Source organism: Thalassophryne amazonica, chromosome 7 (assembly GCF_902500255.1).
Source record: "Thalassophryne amazonica chromosome 7, fThaAma1.1, whole genome shotgun sequence".
NCBI lineage: Eukaryota > Metazoa > Chordata > Actinopteri > Batrachoidiformes > Batrachoididae > Thalassophryne > Thalassophryne amazonica.
In genome coordinates, this window is record NC_047109.1 from 17,796,221 (window position 1) to 17,816,671 (window position 20,451).

Genomic DNA, 20,451 nt, shown 5'->3' on the forward strand with positions numbered 1-20,451 from the left:
CAAATGCATGAATCAGGGTCTCAGCATCAGCCATAGACAGGATGGGACGAATCTTCATTATTTTTCACAGGTGGAAGAAAGCAGTCCTGATAATATCTCTAATGTGGAGGTCAAAGGACAACATAGGATGGAAACTGACCCCAAGGTTCCTCACTTTGTCAATGTGATGTATGACACACGAGCCTAGGCTAAGCATTAGCTGGTCAAATTGATGCAGATGTCTCACTGGACCAAGAACCATAATTTCAGTCTTGTCAGAGTTTAAAAGTAGTAAACTGTTACACATCCAGCTTCTCACTGATCCAAGGCAATCTTTTAAGTATTTTATGTGAATGAGGTTACCAGCAGTAAATGGCATGCATAACTGAGTATCATCAGCATAGCAATGAAAGGTAATCCCAAAACACAGCAATATGTGCCCAAGGGGTGCTATATAAAGGGATAAAATCAGGGGGCCTAAGACAGACCCCTGTGGAACCCCAGATTTCATGTCACTAAGGTTAGAGGTAGTGTTATTGTACAAAACACAGTGTGAACGACTGGTCAGGTAAGATGCTAACCATGCAAGGGCACTCCAGTAATCCCAAAATAATTCTCCAGCCGATTGAGTAGAATATGATGATCCACAGTATCAAATGCAGCACCGAGATCTAACAGCACCAGAACCGTAGTGGTGTCTGAATCCATTGCAAGCAGATCATTCACCACTTTAGTGAGAGCCGTCTCTGTGGAATGATAAAAGCAGACTGCAGTTTTGCAGACTGGCTGATTTGAAGTGAAAAATACAAAACAAAACTTGTTTCTTAGGCAGACAGCAGTATCTACAGGTCTTAAATGTTTTAAAGATTATCAGGGAAATTTCCCAACAACCAACAGCCCAGAAAGTTTAAGTTACTAAATATGTGGTAATTCCGGACTGTACGTAGGTCGTTTGACCAAATGTTTTCTGGTGGTTTTCTATTAAGTTATAAAAATTAGAAATGTTGCAGTTTAGAAAAATACAGCTGTATGGGATGAAAAAGGGTGTGATAATTTTCGGGTTGTTGACTTAGACTCTCCTAAATTATGTGCATACTTGTCTAAGCTGGGTGCTAGACTAATCAGAGCATCTGACTCATGGTCACGAACTCCAAATCCAACCAAAACAAATAGCATCTGACAGCAGGTTGAAAATACAAAGAGCACAACCCCACACAGAATCTGTGTAGGACAAAACATTAAAAAAACAAATCTGTCATAAGAACACAGCTATGTCCACTTTACAGAGCAAAGACACCAAAACTCAGATCATTTGGATGTCTTCTGTTTGACTAAGCACACAGTTGGAACATATGAGGACTTTACCTTCATCTGAAGGGCAAAGTCTCCTTTGAGGACCATCATGTGTAGATTGTAGACAGAAATGCACAAAAGGTATTTTTCAGACTATATTTCCTTTACCTTTGAAAAAACTATTCCAAAATCTGATCACCTCCAGACATCTATCCAAGTAATATTCCCACCAGGTTTGAAGGGAATCCATCTATTTGTTTTTAAGTTATCTTATCCAGAGACACACAGACACCCAGTGAAAGCTGTAACCTGCTTCTAGTCCCTATGCAGGATGACTGGGTTTAGACTCAAAGCTGACACTGTGTTCTTTATAACATGATTCCTGTCTCATCTTTGTCTGACTTCCAGCACCACGGTTTCATCCTTCTCCAAACAAGTGAAAGCTACTTCACTCGTCCACTGAGGTGACTTCCTGGGACAACAATGACATCGACCTGAACTGTCACCAATAGAGACACTCTTCAGGGCCAGAACTTCCCAAACTAGTCTACCATCAACTGCAGAAGATAAATGGATGAAACATCTCAACTCTGAGACAGGATGTCCACATCTCCATTTGGACTTTCAGAGTTTGTCTGTGGGCTGAGCTGCTGTTTCCAAATAAAAAACTGAATCCTGGAATCTGATCAAGCAGAGAGAACGTCAGCAGGACTGAGACCACGAGAGAATCTCCAGAGGGAATCTGGATTATGAAAGAGCAGTTTGAAGGCGTCAGACTGCATGAACATCCCTCGTCCCCGGACACAAAAAATAAAGCGTACAGATTTCAGAAAAGGAAATAAATAATCAAACGTCGCTCTGCTTTCCTTCTGCGAGCAAAGAAAAGCCTCCGAGGCTTCCAGCCGCCGCCATCATTACGAGAGTGAGCGTGGAGGAGGAGGAGGGAGACACAAATACAGAGAAATAAACATCAAAACTGAGGATCAGAGGAGAGAGAAGCTATGAGAAGAGGAGGAAAGAGGAAAGAGGAGAAGATGGAGATGAGAAAGTGACAAAAGTGACAGGGAGGAGGAGAGAAAGGTGTGCCTCCTTCTCAGAGGAGAGTAGAGGGTACCAAATATGAGGAGAAAGGAGAAAATACAGGAGGACGAGGAGCAACAGACAAATATTAAAACTGAAAATGTAAGGAGAGAGGAGGAGAGAGGAGGAGAGGAGACAAATATTAAAACTGCCAGTGATGAGAGGGATGACTGCTGCTACTGACAATGGAGGAGAGGAGAAAAAAGAAGAGAGGATAACAGATAAGAAAGAAAGAAAGAAAGAAAGAAAGAAAGAAAGAAAGAAAGACATCAGAGGGATGATGCGTGTGCTTTTCAGACTGTAGTGACACTGTATCATAATGTTTTAGTGACATCATGATGCCATCAACACAAAGGTAAAGACAAATGATCAGCTGATTGATATGAGCGCTGTGTCGCCTCATTAGTCCCACTGGTCCTGAAAAAGTGTTTTACTGATGATATTTTAGAATTTTTGCCAACATGTGCACACTCACACATACACACACATGCACGCATGCGCGCACATGCGTGTGTGTGATACTAAGTGCCATTACAATAAGCTGCTGCAGCGATGGTGTGCAGGATCAAAGAATCAAGAAGAGATGGAAAGAAGGAAGGAGGGACGGAAATTTTGGGAAAATGAAGACAAAATGGAAAATATGATGGAAGGAACAACAAAGAAAAGATGGATGTTAGAGGTAATGAGAGAAAAAGAATGCAATTTAAAAACCAAAAGACAGAAAGAAGAAAAAGTAAGACAGCTGAGGCAGATCGGAGAGATGATGGAGACTTTGTTCGCCTGAGCTTCACGTCGCACTCAAACCTTTACTCTGAAAATTCACTCAACAACAACAGCTACTTCCCGTGACTCACCTTCATCTTCATCGTTAGCCGTGACGGTGATGATGATGAACCCGACCTCCTTGTCTTCCTCCACGCTCACCTCATAGACCACCTGGTCGAACGCTGGAGCGTTGTCGTTCACGTCAGTGATGAAGATCCTGATGTAGGCCGTGTCTGAGTCAAGGGTACAAAAAATAGTAATTAAACACCAGACGAGTGGCACAACCAGAACTCCTGAGCCATTCTGACCTCCGGGATGCCATGTTTGCAGGATTAAGGCCGGTTCTCACTTTCATGGATACACATCCCAGAAGGGTTTGAAACCTCATCCATACCTCGGAAAACCATAGTGGGTCTGGGCGGGTGTCCATGGTGAGACAGGATATGACATCATTCTGCGGCCGTCTTGTTCTAACCCTGGTGGGATTTTCATGATGTTTAAAAATACCTTTTTTCCCACCTGTAATGTTGTACACGCAGGAACATCACCAGGAAGTCTTTCCGGAACTCTGAGGTCGGGCTAAACTTGTCCTATGGGTTGTTTTTGCACAAGTCACATGTTGGATGTCCAATAGATTAAATCACCAATCTGTGTACGTCACTCCGATCTCCACACGCCGATTTGTCACCGTTACAGACTATGACCTTCCGAGACGCATATCCATGAATGTGTGAATGGGGTTTGAGTCAAAGAACCAAGTCTCACAACGTGATACGAGAGTGTTGAGTCCCCGCAGGAACATAAACCTTTAATGTCTGGATCTGCAGCCGACTTTATTCCTATGATGCTTCAGCATTGAACTCAAGTGCTCCATATCTTCCTATGCACGTGACTTTTGACCCAACACACATGGCCGAGCCATGCCTACTCCAAGTTAAAAATATTTTGTGCACATCCAATCAAATCAGCTGAACTCCAGGAAGCTATGTGATGTCATATAGGCTAACCAGTGCTAGCTTAAATGACTCGCATTATGCATGATGCACTAAGTTAGCTTTGATAACGACACACAACAGGGTCATTAGTGGTGACGCATCATGACAGCAGCCATCCGAAATGTTCCTCAAGACTTTGCCAGTCTGCAAAAAAGAGGCGGAGCCATGAGATTTTACATTAAAAAAAAATGTAACTGTAACTGTTTTTAATCTAGGCACATTTTTTGACCCATTCGCCATAAATATTTCATGTCGTTCTCAGGTCCTTGGTGAAGTCTGGCAGCATGGCGGCGGCTCTGCGGTCATGTTTTGCTTTTTAATGCAGTGTTAAGTATTGGGGCACTCCTTCTGCTGAATCACCTTTAAATTATTTACACATTATTTACACATTATTCACTTTGTGTGTTTTTAGGAATCCGCTAGGTTGCGTTGCTACTAGCTCTTAGCCGATTTAGCATGGCGGCTTCTCCTGTCTCTCCCGTACTTTTCTGCTCTGGGTGTGAAATGTTTAGTTATTCCTCGGCCTCCTTTAGCAGTAATGGTACTTGTAATAAGTGCAGCTTATTCGTAGCTTTGGAGGCCAGGCTGGGCGAGTTGGAGACTCGGCTCCGCACCGTGGAAAATTCTACAGCTAGCCAGGCCCCTGTAGTCGGTGCGGACCAAGGTAGCTTAGCCGCCGTTAGTTCCCCCCTGGCAGATCCCGGGCAGTCGGGAAAGCAGGCTGACTGGGTGACTGTGAGGAGGAAGCGTAGTCCTAAACAGAAGCCCCGTGTACACCGCCAACCCGTTCACATCTCTAACCGTTTTTCCCCACTCGACGATACACTCGCCGAGGATCAAACTCTGGTTATTGGCGACTCTGTTTTGAGAAATGTGAAGTTAGCGACACCAGCAACCATTGTCAATTGTCTTCCGGGGGCCAGAGCAGGCGACATCGAAGGACATTTGAAATTGCTGGCTAAGGCTAAGCGTAAATTTGGTAAGATTGTAATTCACGTCGGCAGTAATGACACTCGGTTACGCCAATTGGAGGTCACTAAAATTAACATTAAATCGGTGTGTGTAACTTTGCAAAAACAATGTCGGACTCTGTTGTTTTCTCTGGGCCCCTCCCCAATCAGACCGGGAGTGACATGTTTAGCCGCATGTTCTCCTTGAATTGCTGGCTGTCTGAGTGGTGTCCAAAAAATGAGGTGGGCTTCATTGATAACTGGCAAAGCTTCTGGGGAAAACCTGGTCTTGTTAGGAGAGACGGCATCCATCCCACTTTAGATGGAGCAGCTCTCATTTCTAGAAATCTGGCCAATTTTCTTGGATCCTCCAAACCGTGACTATCCAGGGTTGGGACCAGGAGGCAGAGCTGTGGTCTTATACACCTCTCTGCAGCTTCTCTCCCCCTGCCATCCCCTCATTACCCCATCCCCGTAGAGACGGTGCCTGCTCCCAGACCACCAATAACCAGCAAAATCTATTTAAGCATAAAAATTCAAAAAGAAAAAATAATATAGTACCTTCAATTGCACCACAGACTAAAACAGTTAAATGTGGTCTATTAAACATTAGGTCTCTCTCTTCTAAGTCCCTGTTGGTAAATGATATAATAATTGATCAACGTATTGATTTATTCTGCCTAACAGAAACCTGGTTACAGCAGGATGAATATGTTAGTTTAAATGAGTCAACACCCCCGAGTCACACTAACTGTCAGAATGCTCGTAGCACGGGCCGTGGCGGAGGATTAGCAGCAATCTTCCATTCCAGCTTATTAATTAATCAAAAACCTAGACAGAGCTTTAATTCATTTGAAAGCTTGTCTCTTAGTCTTGTCCATCCAAATTGGAAGTCCCAAAAACAGTTTTATTTGTTATTATCTATCGTCCACCTGGTCGTTACTGTGAGTTTCTCTGTGAATTTTCTGACCTTTTGTCTGACTTAGTGCTTAGCTCAGATAAGATAATTATAGTGGGCGATTTTAATATCCACACAGATGCTGAGAATGACAGCCTCAACACTGCATTTAATCTATTATTAGACTCTATTGGCTTTGCTCAAAAAGTAAATTAGTCCACCCACCACTTTAATCATATCTTAGATCTTGTTCTGACTTATGGTATGGAAATAGAAGACTTAACAGTATTCCCTGAAAACTCCCTTCTGTCTGATCATTTTTTAATAACATTTACATTTACCCTGATGGACTACCCTGCAGTGGGGAATAAGTTTCATTACACTAGAAGTCTTTCAGAAAGCGCTGTAACTAGGTTTAAGGATATGATTCCTTCTTTATGTTCTCTAATGTCATATACCAACACAGAGCAGAGTAGCTACCTAAACTCTGTAAGGGAGTTAGAGTATCTCGTCAGTAGTTTTACATCCTCTTTGAAGACAACTTTGGATGCTGTAGCTCCTCTGAAAAAGACAGCTTTAAATCAGAAGTGTCTGACTCCGTGGTATAACTCACAAACTCGTAGCTTAAAGCAGATAACCCGTAAGTTGGAGAGGAAATGGCGTCTCACTAATTTAGAAGATCTTCACTTAGCCTGGAAAAAGAGTTTGTTGCTCTATAAAAAAGCCCTCCGTAAAGCTAGGACATCTTTCTACTCATCACTAATTGAAGAAAATAAGAATAACCTCAGGTTTCTTTTCAGCACTGTAGCTAGGCTGACAAAGAGTCAGAGCTCTATTGAGCTGAGTATTCCATTAACTTTAACTAGTAATGACTTCATGACTTTCTTTGCTAACAAAATTTTGACTATTAGAGAAAAAATTACTCATAACCATCCCAAAGATGTATCGTTATCTTTGGCTGCTTTCAGTGATGCCGGTATTTGGTTAGACTCTTTCTCTCCGGTTGTTCTGTCTGAGTTATTTTCATTGGTTGCTTCGTCCAAACCATCGGCATGTTTATAGGACCCCATTCCTGCCAGGCTGCTCAAGGAAGTCCTACCATTATTTAATGCTTCAATCTTAAATATGATCAATCTATCTTTGTTAGTTGGTTATGTACCACAGGCCTTTAAAGTGGCAGTAATTAAACCATTACTTAAAAAGCCCATCACTTGACCCAGCTATCTTAGCTAATTATAGGCCAATTTCCAACCTTCCTTTTCTCTCAAAGATTCTTGAGAGGGTAGTTGTAAAACAGCTAACTGATCACCTGCAGAGGAATGGTCTATTTGAAGAGTTTCAGTCAGGTTTTAGAATTCATCATAGTACAGAAACAGCATTAGTGAAGGTTACAAATGATCTTCTTATGGCTTCGGACAGTGGACTTATCTCTGTGCTTGTTCTGTTGGACCTCAGTGCTGCTTTTGATACTGTTGACCATAAAATTTTATTACAGAGATTAGAGCATGTCATAGGTATTAAAGGCACTGCGCTGCGGTGGTTTGAATCATATTTGTCTAATAGATTACAGTTTGTTCATGTAAATGGGGAATCTTCTTCACAGACTAAAGTTAATTATGGAGTTCCACAAGGTTCTGTGCTAGGACCAATTTTATTCACTTTATACATGCTTCCCTTAGGCAGTATTATTAGACGGTATTGCTTAAATTTTCATTGTTACGCAGATGATACCCAGCTTTATCTATCCATGAAGCCAGAGGATACACACCAATTAGCTAAACTGCAGGATTGTCTTACAGACATAAAGACATGGATGACCTCTAATTTCCTGCTTTTAAACTCAGATAAAACTGAAGTTATTGTACTTGGCCCCACAAATCTTAGAAGCATGGTGTCTAACCAGATCGTTACTCTGGATGGCATTTCCCTGATCTCTAGTAATACTGTGAGAAATCTTGGAGTCATTTTGATCAGGATATGTCATTCAAAGCGCATATTAAACAAATATGTAGGACTGCCTTTTTGCATTTACGCAATATCTCTAAAATCAGAAAGGTCTTGTCTCAGAGTGATGCTGAAAAACTAATTCATGCATTTATTTCCTCTAGGCTGGACTATTGTAATTCATTATTATCAGGTTGTCCTAAAAGTTCCCTAAAAAGCCTTCAGTTGGTTCAGAATGCTGCAGCTAGAGTACTGACGGGGACTAGCAGGAGAGAGCATATCTCACCCGTGTTGGCCTCTCTTCATTGGCTTCCTGTTAATTCTAGAATAGAATTTAAAATTCTTCTTCTTACTTATAAGGTTTTGAATAATCAGGTCCCATCTTATCTTAGGGACCTCGTAGTACCATATTACCCCATTAGAGCGCTTCGCTCTCAGACTGCGGGCTTACTTGTAGTTCCTAGGGTTTGTAAGAGTAGAATGGGAGGCAGAGCCTTCAGCTTTCAGGCTCCTCTCCTGTGGAACCAGCTCCCAATTCAGATCAGGGAGACAGATACCCTCTCTACTTTAAGATTAGGCTTAAAACTTTCCTTTTCGCTAAGGCTTATAGTTAGGGCTGGATCGGGTGACCCTGGACCATCCCTTGGTTATGCTGCTTTAGACGTAGATTGTGGGGGGTTTCCCATGATGCACTGTTTCTTTCTCTTTTTGCTCCGTATGCATCACTCTGCATTTGATCATTGGTGATCGATCTCTGCCCCCCTTCACGGCATGTCTTTTTCCTGGTTTTTTCCCTCAGCCCCAACCAGTCTCAGCAGAAGACTGCCCCTCCCTGAGCCTGGTTCTGCTGGAGGTTTCTTCCTGTTAAAAGGGAGTTTTTCCTTCCCACTGTTGCCAAGTGCTTGCTCATAGGGGGTCGTTTTGACCGTTGGGGTTTTTCGTAATTATTGTATGGCCTTGCCTTGCAATGTGGAGCGCCTTGGGGCAACTGTTTGTTGTGATTTGGCGCTATATAAGAAAAAAGTTGATTGGTTGATTGATTAAGGTTCGTTCTCGCTCAGAGGCAGTACCACTCGGTACCACTCAGATTGTGAATGCTTTACCAGTGTTGGGTTGGTCCTGTTGACCCGGCCGAGCTGACTTGGAGCCGTCCTGAGACTGGACCTCAATCAGGTAGGACGCTTTCTGCTCGCGGTCGAAAGAGGCTTGAGTGACGATGACGCCGCTGTTGGAGTCGATGCTGAAGAACTGCGAGTCACCGCTCTCATCCTTCAGGATCACGTAGTGGATCTGCAGAAGAGCAAAAGAATCGTAACAAAAGTAACACAAAGTATGGCATACGAATTCCCCTGGAATTCGGGTCTGGAGTCTGGAAATTGGGGTCTGGAAATTGTTTCCATTGTGAAACACTGGTGCTTTAAAGATGGTGTACGGTCTACTAGTAAAATGAAAGATTGTTGCTTTACAATTGGTCTGTGGTATATTGATCCTCATTTCGAAAAGAACCTTCCTGTAGCTACCCCCCCCACCTGCCAAAAAAAAAAGAAAAGAAAAAAATACCACCAAGAAATCAAGAAATGTTTCAATCAGATGAGGTGTTCTTTAGTTACTCTGGGAAACAGAAATCAAGATGGTGCCTGTGCAGCCATCTGCTACTATAAGCAACAGGTTTGTCATTGAATCCCAGAGCAGCCTGCACTCAAGGTTCTTGAAATGGAGAAACACCACCACCTGGTGGACATTTACCATTAGTGCAGGTACAATGGAATTTCATCGAGAGCTCTAGTATTGGATGACAGACAACCATCCTCTCACCCCCCCCCCCCCACCCCCATAAAAACACCATCAAGAAACAATTTAAAGCAGCCAAAACATTTTTTAAACTTACTTTGCAAGAACAAAACGTTTACACACGGCCGCCTGGACGGGGTAAAAACATAACGGCCCTCAGTTTGACTGAGTGAACAGGAAAAGAGGCAGATGAAGTAAATGATCAGGTGGGGTTCTTCACCTGTCCGTGCAGACCAGAATCCAGATCGGTGGCTGAAACCTGAGCCACCGATGTGCCTATCACGGCTCCTTCAGGAACTGTGGCTTCATAGGTGGACGACAGGAAGAACGGAACGTTATCGTTCACATCTGATGGCAGAACGGAAAAATATAAATATCAGTTTGTTTCCAGCAGCATCTGTTTGATCACCAGTTTCTACAAAAACACGTGGAAATGTTGGGTTTGGACTGTGGATGGTTAACATACTTGTATTCAAATGTAAAAAATAATTTTAAAAAAATCGACTGGCCACAATTCAGCCCTTTAATATGTCAAACAAAGACGTCAAAGCCACAATTTTCCGGCTAAAAATCAAATGTAGCCACTTTCCCCCTGAAAGTTCCTAATTAAAAACACATTAACGTGGATATGAAAACCTTACAAAGCTATTAGAGGCCTTCAAACCATTTGAGTCCTTAAATTCTCTCTGACACGATTATGAAACGACTGCGGAGTGCGAACAAACGGAAAACAAAGTGCCGAGTCATCATAAAGTCAAGCAGAGGTTTTTTTGGACTCAAATGAAAAGCGACTCATTAGTGAGGAATTATCTTCCAAACACCCTGAAGAGTCCACAAAGCAGCTTGTCAGCTCACTTTCAAGCTCCGATAAGCCAATTACAGCCACCGATGTGGCTTTGCTGAAAGCCAATCAAAGTATTTTCTCCTTGTCTTTGTCGCCGCCCGCCTACAGACTACGATTCCTGAAATGAGTCACCAAACAAACACTTCATTATTTTTTTCCTCAAGTTCCGCTCGTCATTTGCCAGCGGAGTCGCTCCTTAGAGTTTCTGTCAGTCGCTGATTTGTTCCTAATTTCCAGTGGGTTGCTATCGTTCTTCACAACATGCTGGCAATTTAACAAAAAACAACATTTAAAACAGGACGCTCGTGGCTGAAGCGTTAAGATGCTGCAGAATGTGGTTTGCAGCATCTTCAAGTTTGAATCTTAACCTCTGTGACCTTTGCTGCATGTCACTACCAGTCGTTTTCTCTCTGTCTCTATAATAAAGGCTGAAAAATACATACAAATTTGAAAATTAACATAAATGTTGGAGTTTATTTGCCATTAATGCACAGGATGCAGTTTTTTTCCACTGTAGACCTGAATAAGTTATCAGAACTCAAAAATCCTGAGGCAACTGAATGCCTCAAAGCATTTAAAACTGCAGCAGACAACATTTCAAACATTAATACAGCAGCCAATAACTACTTTCTGTGTGCAGATTTAGCAGCGTAACAGCGCCCTCTGCCGAAACTGAAGCAACACTCCCTCTGTGTATGTTGGAATCCGAGCTTTTCTGTTCCTTGTTTACACAGCAGGATGGCCGAGGCGTGGACCACAGACATCCCATAATACACCGCTATTTTGGTCACATGACCTGGAGCGCTGAGCCGCCCATCTTGGCAGGTTGAACACACTGCAGTTCTTCTGCATGCTCCCTCGAGTGCAGCAGATAAGTGAAACAATCATGCAAATGGTGATAAAAGCACCAAATACGGCAGAAATACTCCTTAGACACTCCTCTTTTGAAAAAAATGATTGGCCACTTGGCTTTTCAATCAGTGATCAGGTAGGGGTCAATTGAAGAATTACACAGAGGTCAAAATTAAAAGATGCTCCAATCATATTGAAAAATATTCCACATTATTTATCTGATCATAAAGATTCCAAAAAGGTATAGTTTGGACTATCTGTGACTGAATTCTATGGAGTTACGGGATAAAAACAGCAAGAATGGTGACAAAGGTCAGTGTCATTTTGTACAGGGGTCAAAAGTTAAAGTTGCCCCAATTTTGGTAAAAAGTGATGCAAATTATTGGTTGAGCTAATAGGATTAATAAATGGAATAGTGTTGACAGTGTTGAATTCTTGGTCATCAAAGTAAAGGTCAAACAAGGTCTACGCCTATTGGATTCTATGACATGTGACATATGTTACAGCGTAACGTGCTAAGTAAGGATGATACATGGTCCAAACTATTCCTTTTCAGAACCATGTTAACTCAACTAGTAATTTGCATCACATGTTACCAAAATTGGAGCAACTTTAACTTTTGACCCCTGTACAAAATGAAACTGACCTTAGTTACCATTCTTGCTGTTTTTATCCCGTAACTCCATGGAATTCAGTCAAAGATACTATAAACTATACCTTATAGGAATCTTTATCATAAGGCAAATAATGTGGAATATTTTTCAATATGATTGGAGCATCTTATAATCTTGACCTCTGTGTAATTCTTCAATTGACCCTACCTGATCACTGATTGAAAATTCAAGTGGCCAATCGTTTTTTCATTTCGTTTTTGCGTTTCTCTAAATATTCTCTTATCCGCTGCACTACTCAGAACAGACAAGCAGAAATTTTAATTTTAAAATTTTAAATCAGAAGGAGCTGTCAGACTCTTCACCCGGCTTCTCCTCGCTTGTCGGACAGCAGCATGTTGCCCTCTGAACTGGCTCAGAGCGACGTGCCAGCTGGCTGACGAACACCGCAGAATATTTCGTTTGGAAAACACCAGGCAGACCTGAAAGCTTGCCACTAGCCGCTGTAGCACGTAGCATTTTGCTCCCTCCGTCCTGAGCATCTGCACATCCAGCGCAGCCGCTGCAGGCTCCAGCCGCCGGGGCAGCATCGCTCGGCATCACAGCTGCCGGATCAGTTTGAGGACAATGTTCGAATTTAGGTGGACCGCAGAGGACAATGAGCAAGCAGACTATCTGCCAGGCGTGGGCCACAGTCATGGTCTACGTTGACACCAGTAAAAAGTGGGTGCCAATCAAACCTGGACAGCAGGGATTCAGCCGCATCAACATCTACCACAAGACTGCCAACAACACCCTCAGAGTGGTGGATGCTCAGAGAGCCAGGCAGATGATGGAGCAGCAGATGTAGGAGCACATCGAGCGGGAGCGATGCTCCGCCAATTCAGGTTCTTAAATTATAATTTTAGAATTTTAATTGACCCATACACAAGGTTTCACGAATTAAATGTGGATAACTGAAGAGGAATCAGCCAGAGAGCTGACTGATGACATGAGTTTTCAGGAGGCGAACGTTACGCTCCATTCGCAGCCTTATAGGGAGAAACAATCAACAGATATGATAAATCTGACTTCAGAAATCGAGTCCACGTATCTGAATTGACCTAAGCATACGTTTTCACATCCTAAATGTAAATAACAATGGAGAAGTCGGCCAGAGAATCGACAGTGATTACAAGCTCAGAGCATTGTCCACTGACAGCTGCAGTGCTTCAACCTTTCAAGATGGTGGGGCCGCGATCCGCTAGGGGCAGGCCTGTTTTAGTACAGCTCAACTGTGTCTATGTAAATCTGTGGTGTGGACAGTCAGTGTATTCCAGTACTGCATGTGCACATTTAGTGCATGTGACTCCCCACCCTGTGTAACTATCGCCCCGGGATGATATTCTCCGCAATTGCTATTTGCTGCTGAAGGAGAAGTAAAATCATGACGAGACGGGACGAGATTGTGTTGCCAGGTGTGTTTTTATTATTTGTTAGTTTGTCCAGTCTGGTTTACACTTATTAGATGGATTTCTAACACACAACCAGAAGAACGTCTAACTGTAAATCTCTACAAAATAAGACAAAATTGAATGGCTTGCAACCATTCACCTAATCAGCAGAGTGGGACGGGGCAATGCCCAAAAACCTATGGAGCTGAACGCATATCAAGGCAAAGTCGGATGGCAGTTGCTTAGCAACAATATTGTCAAAGGCAAAGGAATGACAAATACGAGTATATATGAGATCTCACACCTGGGTATCACCCGGGTTTCCTGCTAGTTGACCAATAAGAGCACGTGTTTAAACATTACCGAAAGAACAATCCTTCAATCTTCACAAACATCCTCATGATACAAAAAGTTTTTTATAGATGTTGTTACCAGTAATCAGTTTCCTAACACACATACCTGTCACATTGACGTAGACAGTCGTGAAGGAGGCAAGCGGCACAGCGGCGACGTTCTGCACCCGCACCCTGAGCGTGAAGAAGCGAGTGGTCTCATAGTCCAGGTTCTCAGCCACCAGGATGGACGCCGAGCCGTCTGCCCGGTTGGGCTTAACGTAGAACCGAACAGGCATGTTGGTTTCTGGCACCAGACCCTCCTCTAGGTTGTAGGTCACACGTGGGTCACCAAGTGACGACGTCGCCTTGATGGTCTGAGGGGGGGGGTTAGAAATTACCATGATACATTTTAATCAGGTCAGGTCAAGTCTGTGAACACACGCAGGTGCTGCGCATTAACACATCCACCACACCACGGGACCGCCTCGGGTCTTGGATGGCAACCACCCAGGCATACAATGGATCCATCCCTATACCTCTCCAAAGGAATCATCAGTCTGCTGCAACCAGGTGAAATATGGGCGTGTCCTTGACTTTCTCATCTGCATCCAGGATGCAGGATTACTGTGTTCCAAAGGTAAAGAAGAAGTCAGCAGGTCACAGAGCCTGTGGTGGTGCAGCTGCTCTGCATTTCAGTCCAGATTAAAGACTCATCCGTTCTCACTGTCTTATAATAATGATAGTCTTAGTTGTACTGAATCTTTGTCTTTCCCGTCAATGTCAGTTAGTTCTCTTACTGGTGGTGAAAGACTCTGTCTCGTCACATCCAAACTGTGGAGGATACGAGCGATGCTGCGACTAAGCAGTTAGTTTGCTGTGGTACAATGGAGTTACAGTGAACTGTCCATTGACCTGTTAAGTTACCGACTAAGGTTAAGTTACTGACTAAGACATGGACACATGCCTGGGGTGTCCTGCTCTGTGTGATGTCACTGCATTTTGGAGCTTCACAGATCCTTCTGTCCAGTTATCTGCCATCCATCCCATCCTCCGACATCCTTCCAGAACTGGAACACGTGAGATCTACATGGGAGCTGTGAAGGTCCAGAGCCTGCTGAGGACTTGTGGAAGGGTTGTGTGGGCGGGGTTTACTGACTCACCTGAAGCCACCAAGACTTCCAGACAGCTCTGGACTATTTCCACCATTGCCAGTTTCCCTACCCACATCCAAAGAAGCCCAGAACTCTTTCAGAGCTGTCAGCGTGTCTTGGTGGATCCTTCACTAGTTTGCAGTATAGATACAGACAATTACTGCACATTACCACACCGTGTGTACTGGGACACATTCAGAGACTTTGAAATGTTTATCTCCTGACTGTCCAGGATAAAACAATAATAATCCAGAATGTTCATAAGTGCACTTTGAGATGGTTAGCGGACAGAAAGATTCTACTCGCTGCCTGGAGAATGTAAACAACACTGAGGTCATCTTCACTCTGGTTGACCTTCACAGTCGTGACAGTGTAAACATGGTTTGAATTTTTACTCCACTCATCTCGTTATCATGCACCAAAGAAGGCCGATGACATCACGGCCCCCTCCAGCCGTCTGCTGTCTGCAGTGCGCTCCTTCATCACCCGAACGACCGCCGCGCTGCTCACATCCATAAACCAAAACGTGACACTCTAAAATACACAAGTGCATTTCACATCTGACGCCTTCCAAGAATGCAACGTTTTGTCAGCCAGCGCCGCGCGTCGGTCCTTCTATGGACACGCGGCCGCCATTCTGCACACACATCACCTAAAAAGGGTTCTGGGATCTGCTCCTGATTCCTGCAGCCGCCACAAGCTTTACAACTCGTGTTTCTGCAGCCAGCCACAGCTGACCTCAAAGTGTGCATGTGCACGTGCACGCCCATGTCCTTCCCGACCAAATGACCTTTTAGAGGAAGGATTGTGTTTTCCCCAACTGACTGACGCAGCATCTCATTACGTTGACATCAGTGTGCCGTTACCTGCACACGCACGCACGCACGCACGCACGCACGCACGCACGCACGCACGCACGCACGCACGCACGCACACACACACACACACACACACACACACACACACACACACACACACACAGAGTCTGACATCCCAGAGAAGTTTAGAGTCAAATGATGTATTTTTTAATCGTTTGTGACTTTTTTTTTTACCCTGAACTGTTCTGAGTGCAGCAGCTAATCACAGGTCACATTTCAGATTCATAAATGTGAATGAGTTTTAACTGGAACATGCAGGGAGAAGCGTGACCTCCAGAGGAGGTCTGGAGGTCATGTGATCACTCCCGTCTGAATAAAGAGACATCTCTCAGTGAAGGACAGTTTTGATGAACTCTGTATTCCTGTGAGGTGTTTCCATGCTCTCCTGGTGTCGCTGCATGACTTTCCTCCCACCAACAAATCATCGACATCATATAAAGCTGCTCTTGGAGCCCTGAGACTTTCCCCTGGTGCTGGACTGTGGCCATCTTATGTCCGACAGCGATGTCCTGTTGTCAATTTTTGGTAACCAATTGGCACGCAAAATTCCAAAACTGAGGAAACTGAGCCCGATTGATCGAAAAAGCAGAGAAAATACATATTGACTAGTATTATTATAACTCTAAGAGGGCAATTCCACAGGGCACCGTTCTACTATGATCTCCCATGATTCAAGAAAGTGCAAAAACAGATGAAATGGCTTAATCCGGTTTGCCTCGTAACAGACTGGCTTATAAAGTGCAGACCTGGCAACCCACCCAAAAATAAAAGAAAACAGTGGCCAGACATGATCGAGCTTTACAAAAACCACAACAAGTGCTGCTTTAGGGCCCTGTCCCACTGGCGTTTAGGAGGATTTGCGTATGGATTGCACACAAAATTGCCTCATATTCGCTTAACATCCGCAATATGTGTGAAACGTGCTTGTATGAGTCGGCTGACACCCGCACACGTCCGCAATTATCTGCAAAGGCACGTTTTTCTGTTACGAGGATTTTTGAGCTGCACCAAATTTTGGCTGCGGATGACATCCGCCTTACATACTTCATACATACTCAATACATACACAATGCATACTCAAATATGCACTGTATATTCGCCGTGATCTGCTGATATCAGCAACTGACAGGGATTTGCGGCTTGGCAGCGGACTGGGACAGCGTGTAAAACGGATATTTTGCGTGCCCATCATGTCCACATCATGAACTAAAATAAGTTGTAGCGACTGCATACAGATTGGCCACAAATAAAGCGTTTTTATTACGTCTGCTTTGCATCTGATTTGCGGCGGTTGCAAAATCAGATGTGCTGTGTTCACAGCTGGACGCTGTTCTTTGTTCTATCGGCTGCCACGCGCTCTGCACTGGACGCTGTGTATATAAAATAATTATTTTGTGGCGGATTAAACATTTTATTCTGCAAATTGCCTGTTGAAAACGGCTCTAATCACCTCCTGAATCACAGAGGAAGCTGCACCTGGGCTGTTCGCGCACGCAAATGGCTAACAAGCTGCAGAAAGCATTTTGAGCCATCTAAAAAGGTAATTATTTGACTTGTTTACATTGTCAAGGCTTGATAAAACAGTTGCATGTTTTTTCCTTCTTGTCTGCAGCTGTTACAGGATTTATTCCTATGTTTATAACAGATTTAACTTCTTGTTATAATCGTTCAGACAAGCTGCACGCTGATGTGATCTGCTGACGTCACCACTCGCCCTGTTCACTGCTTGTTTACTCCAATCAACTTGTCCAAGTCCAGCAAATGCTCCAAAGGCTGTATTGTTGGTGTGAACAGTGATGCCGAACGGAGCGAGTGCGCTTCTTTTATGACTACAATGCAGATGCCGTGCACACGCAAACACGTGCGCGATGCATTCATAATACACCCGTAATACTGCCTTGATAATCGCAATGCGTTGGATCCGTTTCCTCACTACATGTTGTGTGTTGGGGGGTTTGGCTGGATGTTTTTGTGTTGTTTTCTTTTCTTTGCTCTCCAGGTGGTATGCAAACTGGTTTTTGTCTGTGGAGATGGTGCTGGCAGAAGAGTCCTTCACCCTCATCAGCATTATTAGCTGCACCTGTAGGAGGATGTTTACGTGCAGGCCTACTGACTCGCAGCACCTGTGGATGATGCTCACATGTAAACTTAAAGACTTTCAGCTGAAGCAGATAATGAGATGGCATTCTGCATTTAAGCCATGAGTGGTTCAAGCAGAATTGCTGGGAACTCGACCTTGTGACGTTCGTTTGTGAGACGCTGAGGACCGCGCCAGGGTTTGACACATCGTGCAATATTGTGCAGGTCAGAGGAAGGTTCCTTCAGAAAAAAAAGGGGTCAGTCACCACATACTAGTTGAAATCATATATCAACTTCACAGACGAGGGGCAGCAGCAACATGTCCATGCTTCACGTTGCTCTTTTTTTTATTGGCAAAGAAAAATGTCTTAAAAAAATGTCTTCAGGGCAGCGTGGTGGTCAGTACAGCTGCTTCCAGAACAGAAGATTCCTGATTCTAGTGTTGTGTGTTGGGGGGTTTGGCTGGATGTTTTTGTGTTGTTTTCTTTTCTTTGCTCTCCAGGTGGTATGCAAACTGGTTTTTGTCTGTGGAGACGGTGCTGGCAGAAGAGTCCTTCACCCTCATCAGCATTATTAGCTGCACCTGTGGATGATGCTCACGTGTAAACTTAAAGACTTTCAGCTGAAGCAGATAATGAGATGGCATTCTGCATTTAAGCCATGAGTGATTCGAGCAGAATTGCCGGGAACTCGACCTTGTGACGTTCGTTTGTGAGACGCTGAGGACTGCGCCAGGGTTTGACACATCGTGCCTGTGAAGGAGGACGGGTGAGGGACACATGCTGTCAGCACACATCAGAGGTGATTATTGTCTGAATGATCGTTAATAGTAATTTGGCATTTTGTTACGCGGTATATTTGAACATTGATGAGAATTGTACAGTTTGCTTCTCACTGCCGTGGCGTACGGACTGATGATCCTCCACCTGTTGTGAGAAGCTGCTCATTTACATAAAGCTTAAATTCAGACCTGAATGTGTTGCTGATAGTGTGTGCCTCTGAAAGATATTTGCTGTAGCTCTGTTGATTTACCTCACCTTTTCCATCCTTCACAGAGTCAGTTTGTCGTGTCCACCTGGGGGGTGTTTGGCGGTGAATCTGAGTCCAGAAGCGCCGAGGCTTCGATCCTTTTGGGCGCTGGAGAGCGCGCCGTCCTTCACTCCGCCAGACAGACCAAATATTTATGTTGTACACTAATTATTGCACTGGAGGAGAAATAAAATCATTTTGTTTGTGGAACCGCTTTCTGGTTATTTAGCGCTGGGTTCGGTCAGACGTTGGTCCGCTCCTCAACCTGCGTCTGCACATAACACTACATGCGTTATACAACCGTGATTGTTCATCATATATTCACTATATATTATTAACATATCCATAATTTATACTGGGACATTTGTCATTTTAGCCATTTTTGTTGCAGACGACAGCGAATGCCCGTAATGTGTGCACTCAATTCATGCACAATTAATCCTCTCCCCAGTGGGACAGGGCCCTTAGCTTCAGATTTTTTATCCCAGTGGAGCACAATCAGACAAGTTTCAAGACGTTGTCATGACAACGACCCCGTTCGATCATGACTGAAGCTCTTAAGACTATGAATACCCCAAAGTTGCCCCGAAGTTACCACAGACAAGTGACGAGTTGGTGAACTGGATGAAATTTCAGTTCAAAAACTGGATCCTAATTTCAAATCTGGTGCCAATGATGGCCGTAACCACTCCATATGCTGAGTTTATTCAAGATGGTCAATGATGGATCAAGAAGTTACTGTAATGCTTCAGAACGTGGCCCAAATTTCAGTTTGAGATGAAATGGGAAGGAACAGCACATGTGCACAACAATCCTCCCGTGTTATTCCTGCACTTTTCCCCAAAGATAAAATGTTCATGTTTACATGTTGAAGAGCATGAAACCCTGTTGGTGGGATTAATGCTGCAGAGGAGAATCAGAGGGAGACTTGTGCTCAGAGAACCGTCAGTCCAAAGTCCCAGGTGATATGACCGATTAACATTACTGTGCAGATGGGATGAGTTGGTCAGTGAAATTACCTGCTGGAGTCAGTGCTCATAAAGAAAACCTGTCCCCTCTTGGGCCTTTCTGGAATGTCTTTAGAGACTGCTAGAATTTTCATAGTTAACGTTTCAGTTAGTGGATTAGCAGTTATGTAACTTCCACTAAATTTAGTTCCACTAACTGAAAGTCAGCCAACAGTTTTAATGATGTTTAAAAGGCAAAAAATGTTTGGCAACCCAAAAATCACAGGAGCATCACCTTGAGGAGAGGAGCTTCACTTCGAGGAGACGAGCGTCACCTCGAGGAGAGGAGCATCACCTCAAAGAGAGGAGCTTTACTTCAAGGAGACGAGCATCACCTTGAAGACAGGACCAATAGCTTGAGAAGAGGATCATCACCTCGAGTAGAGGACCATCACCTCGAGTAGTGGAGCAGCACCTTGAGTAGAGCAGCATCACCTCGAGGAGACAAACGTCACCTTGTAGAGAGGACCAATACCTCGCGTAGAGGAGTGTTACCTCAAGGAGAGGAGAATCACCTCGAGATAAACTTGTACGCTT

The 20,451-nt window shown here is 43.9% G+C and overlaps 1 protein-coding gene across 1 annotated transcript in view; it reads right to left on the bottom strand.

Moving 5' to 3' along the window:
* si:dkey-22o22.2 (neural-cadherin) overlaps positions 1 to 20,451 on the bottom strand; it is a 346,824-nt gene that overhangs the window by 116,805 nt on the left and 209,568 nt on the right. The window contains exons 13-16 of the mRNA XM_034173921.1: positions 13,895 to 14,144; positions 9,916 to 10,043; positions 9,008 to 9,194; positions 3,207 to 3,350 (exon numbers count right to left, since the gene is read on the bottom strand). Of these exons, the coding sequence (XP_034029812.1) occupies positions 3,207 to 3,350; positions 9,008 to 9,194; positions 9,916 to 10,043; positions 13,895 to 14,144 (709 nt within the window). The remainder of the gene's footprint in view (positions 1 to 3,206; positions 3,351 to 9,007; positions 9,195 to 9,915; positions 10,044 to 13,894; positions 14,145 to 20,451) is intronic.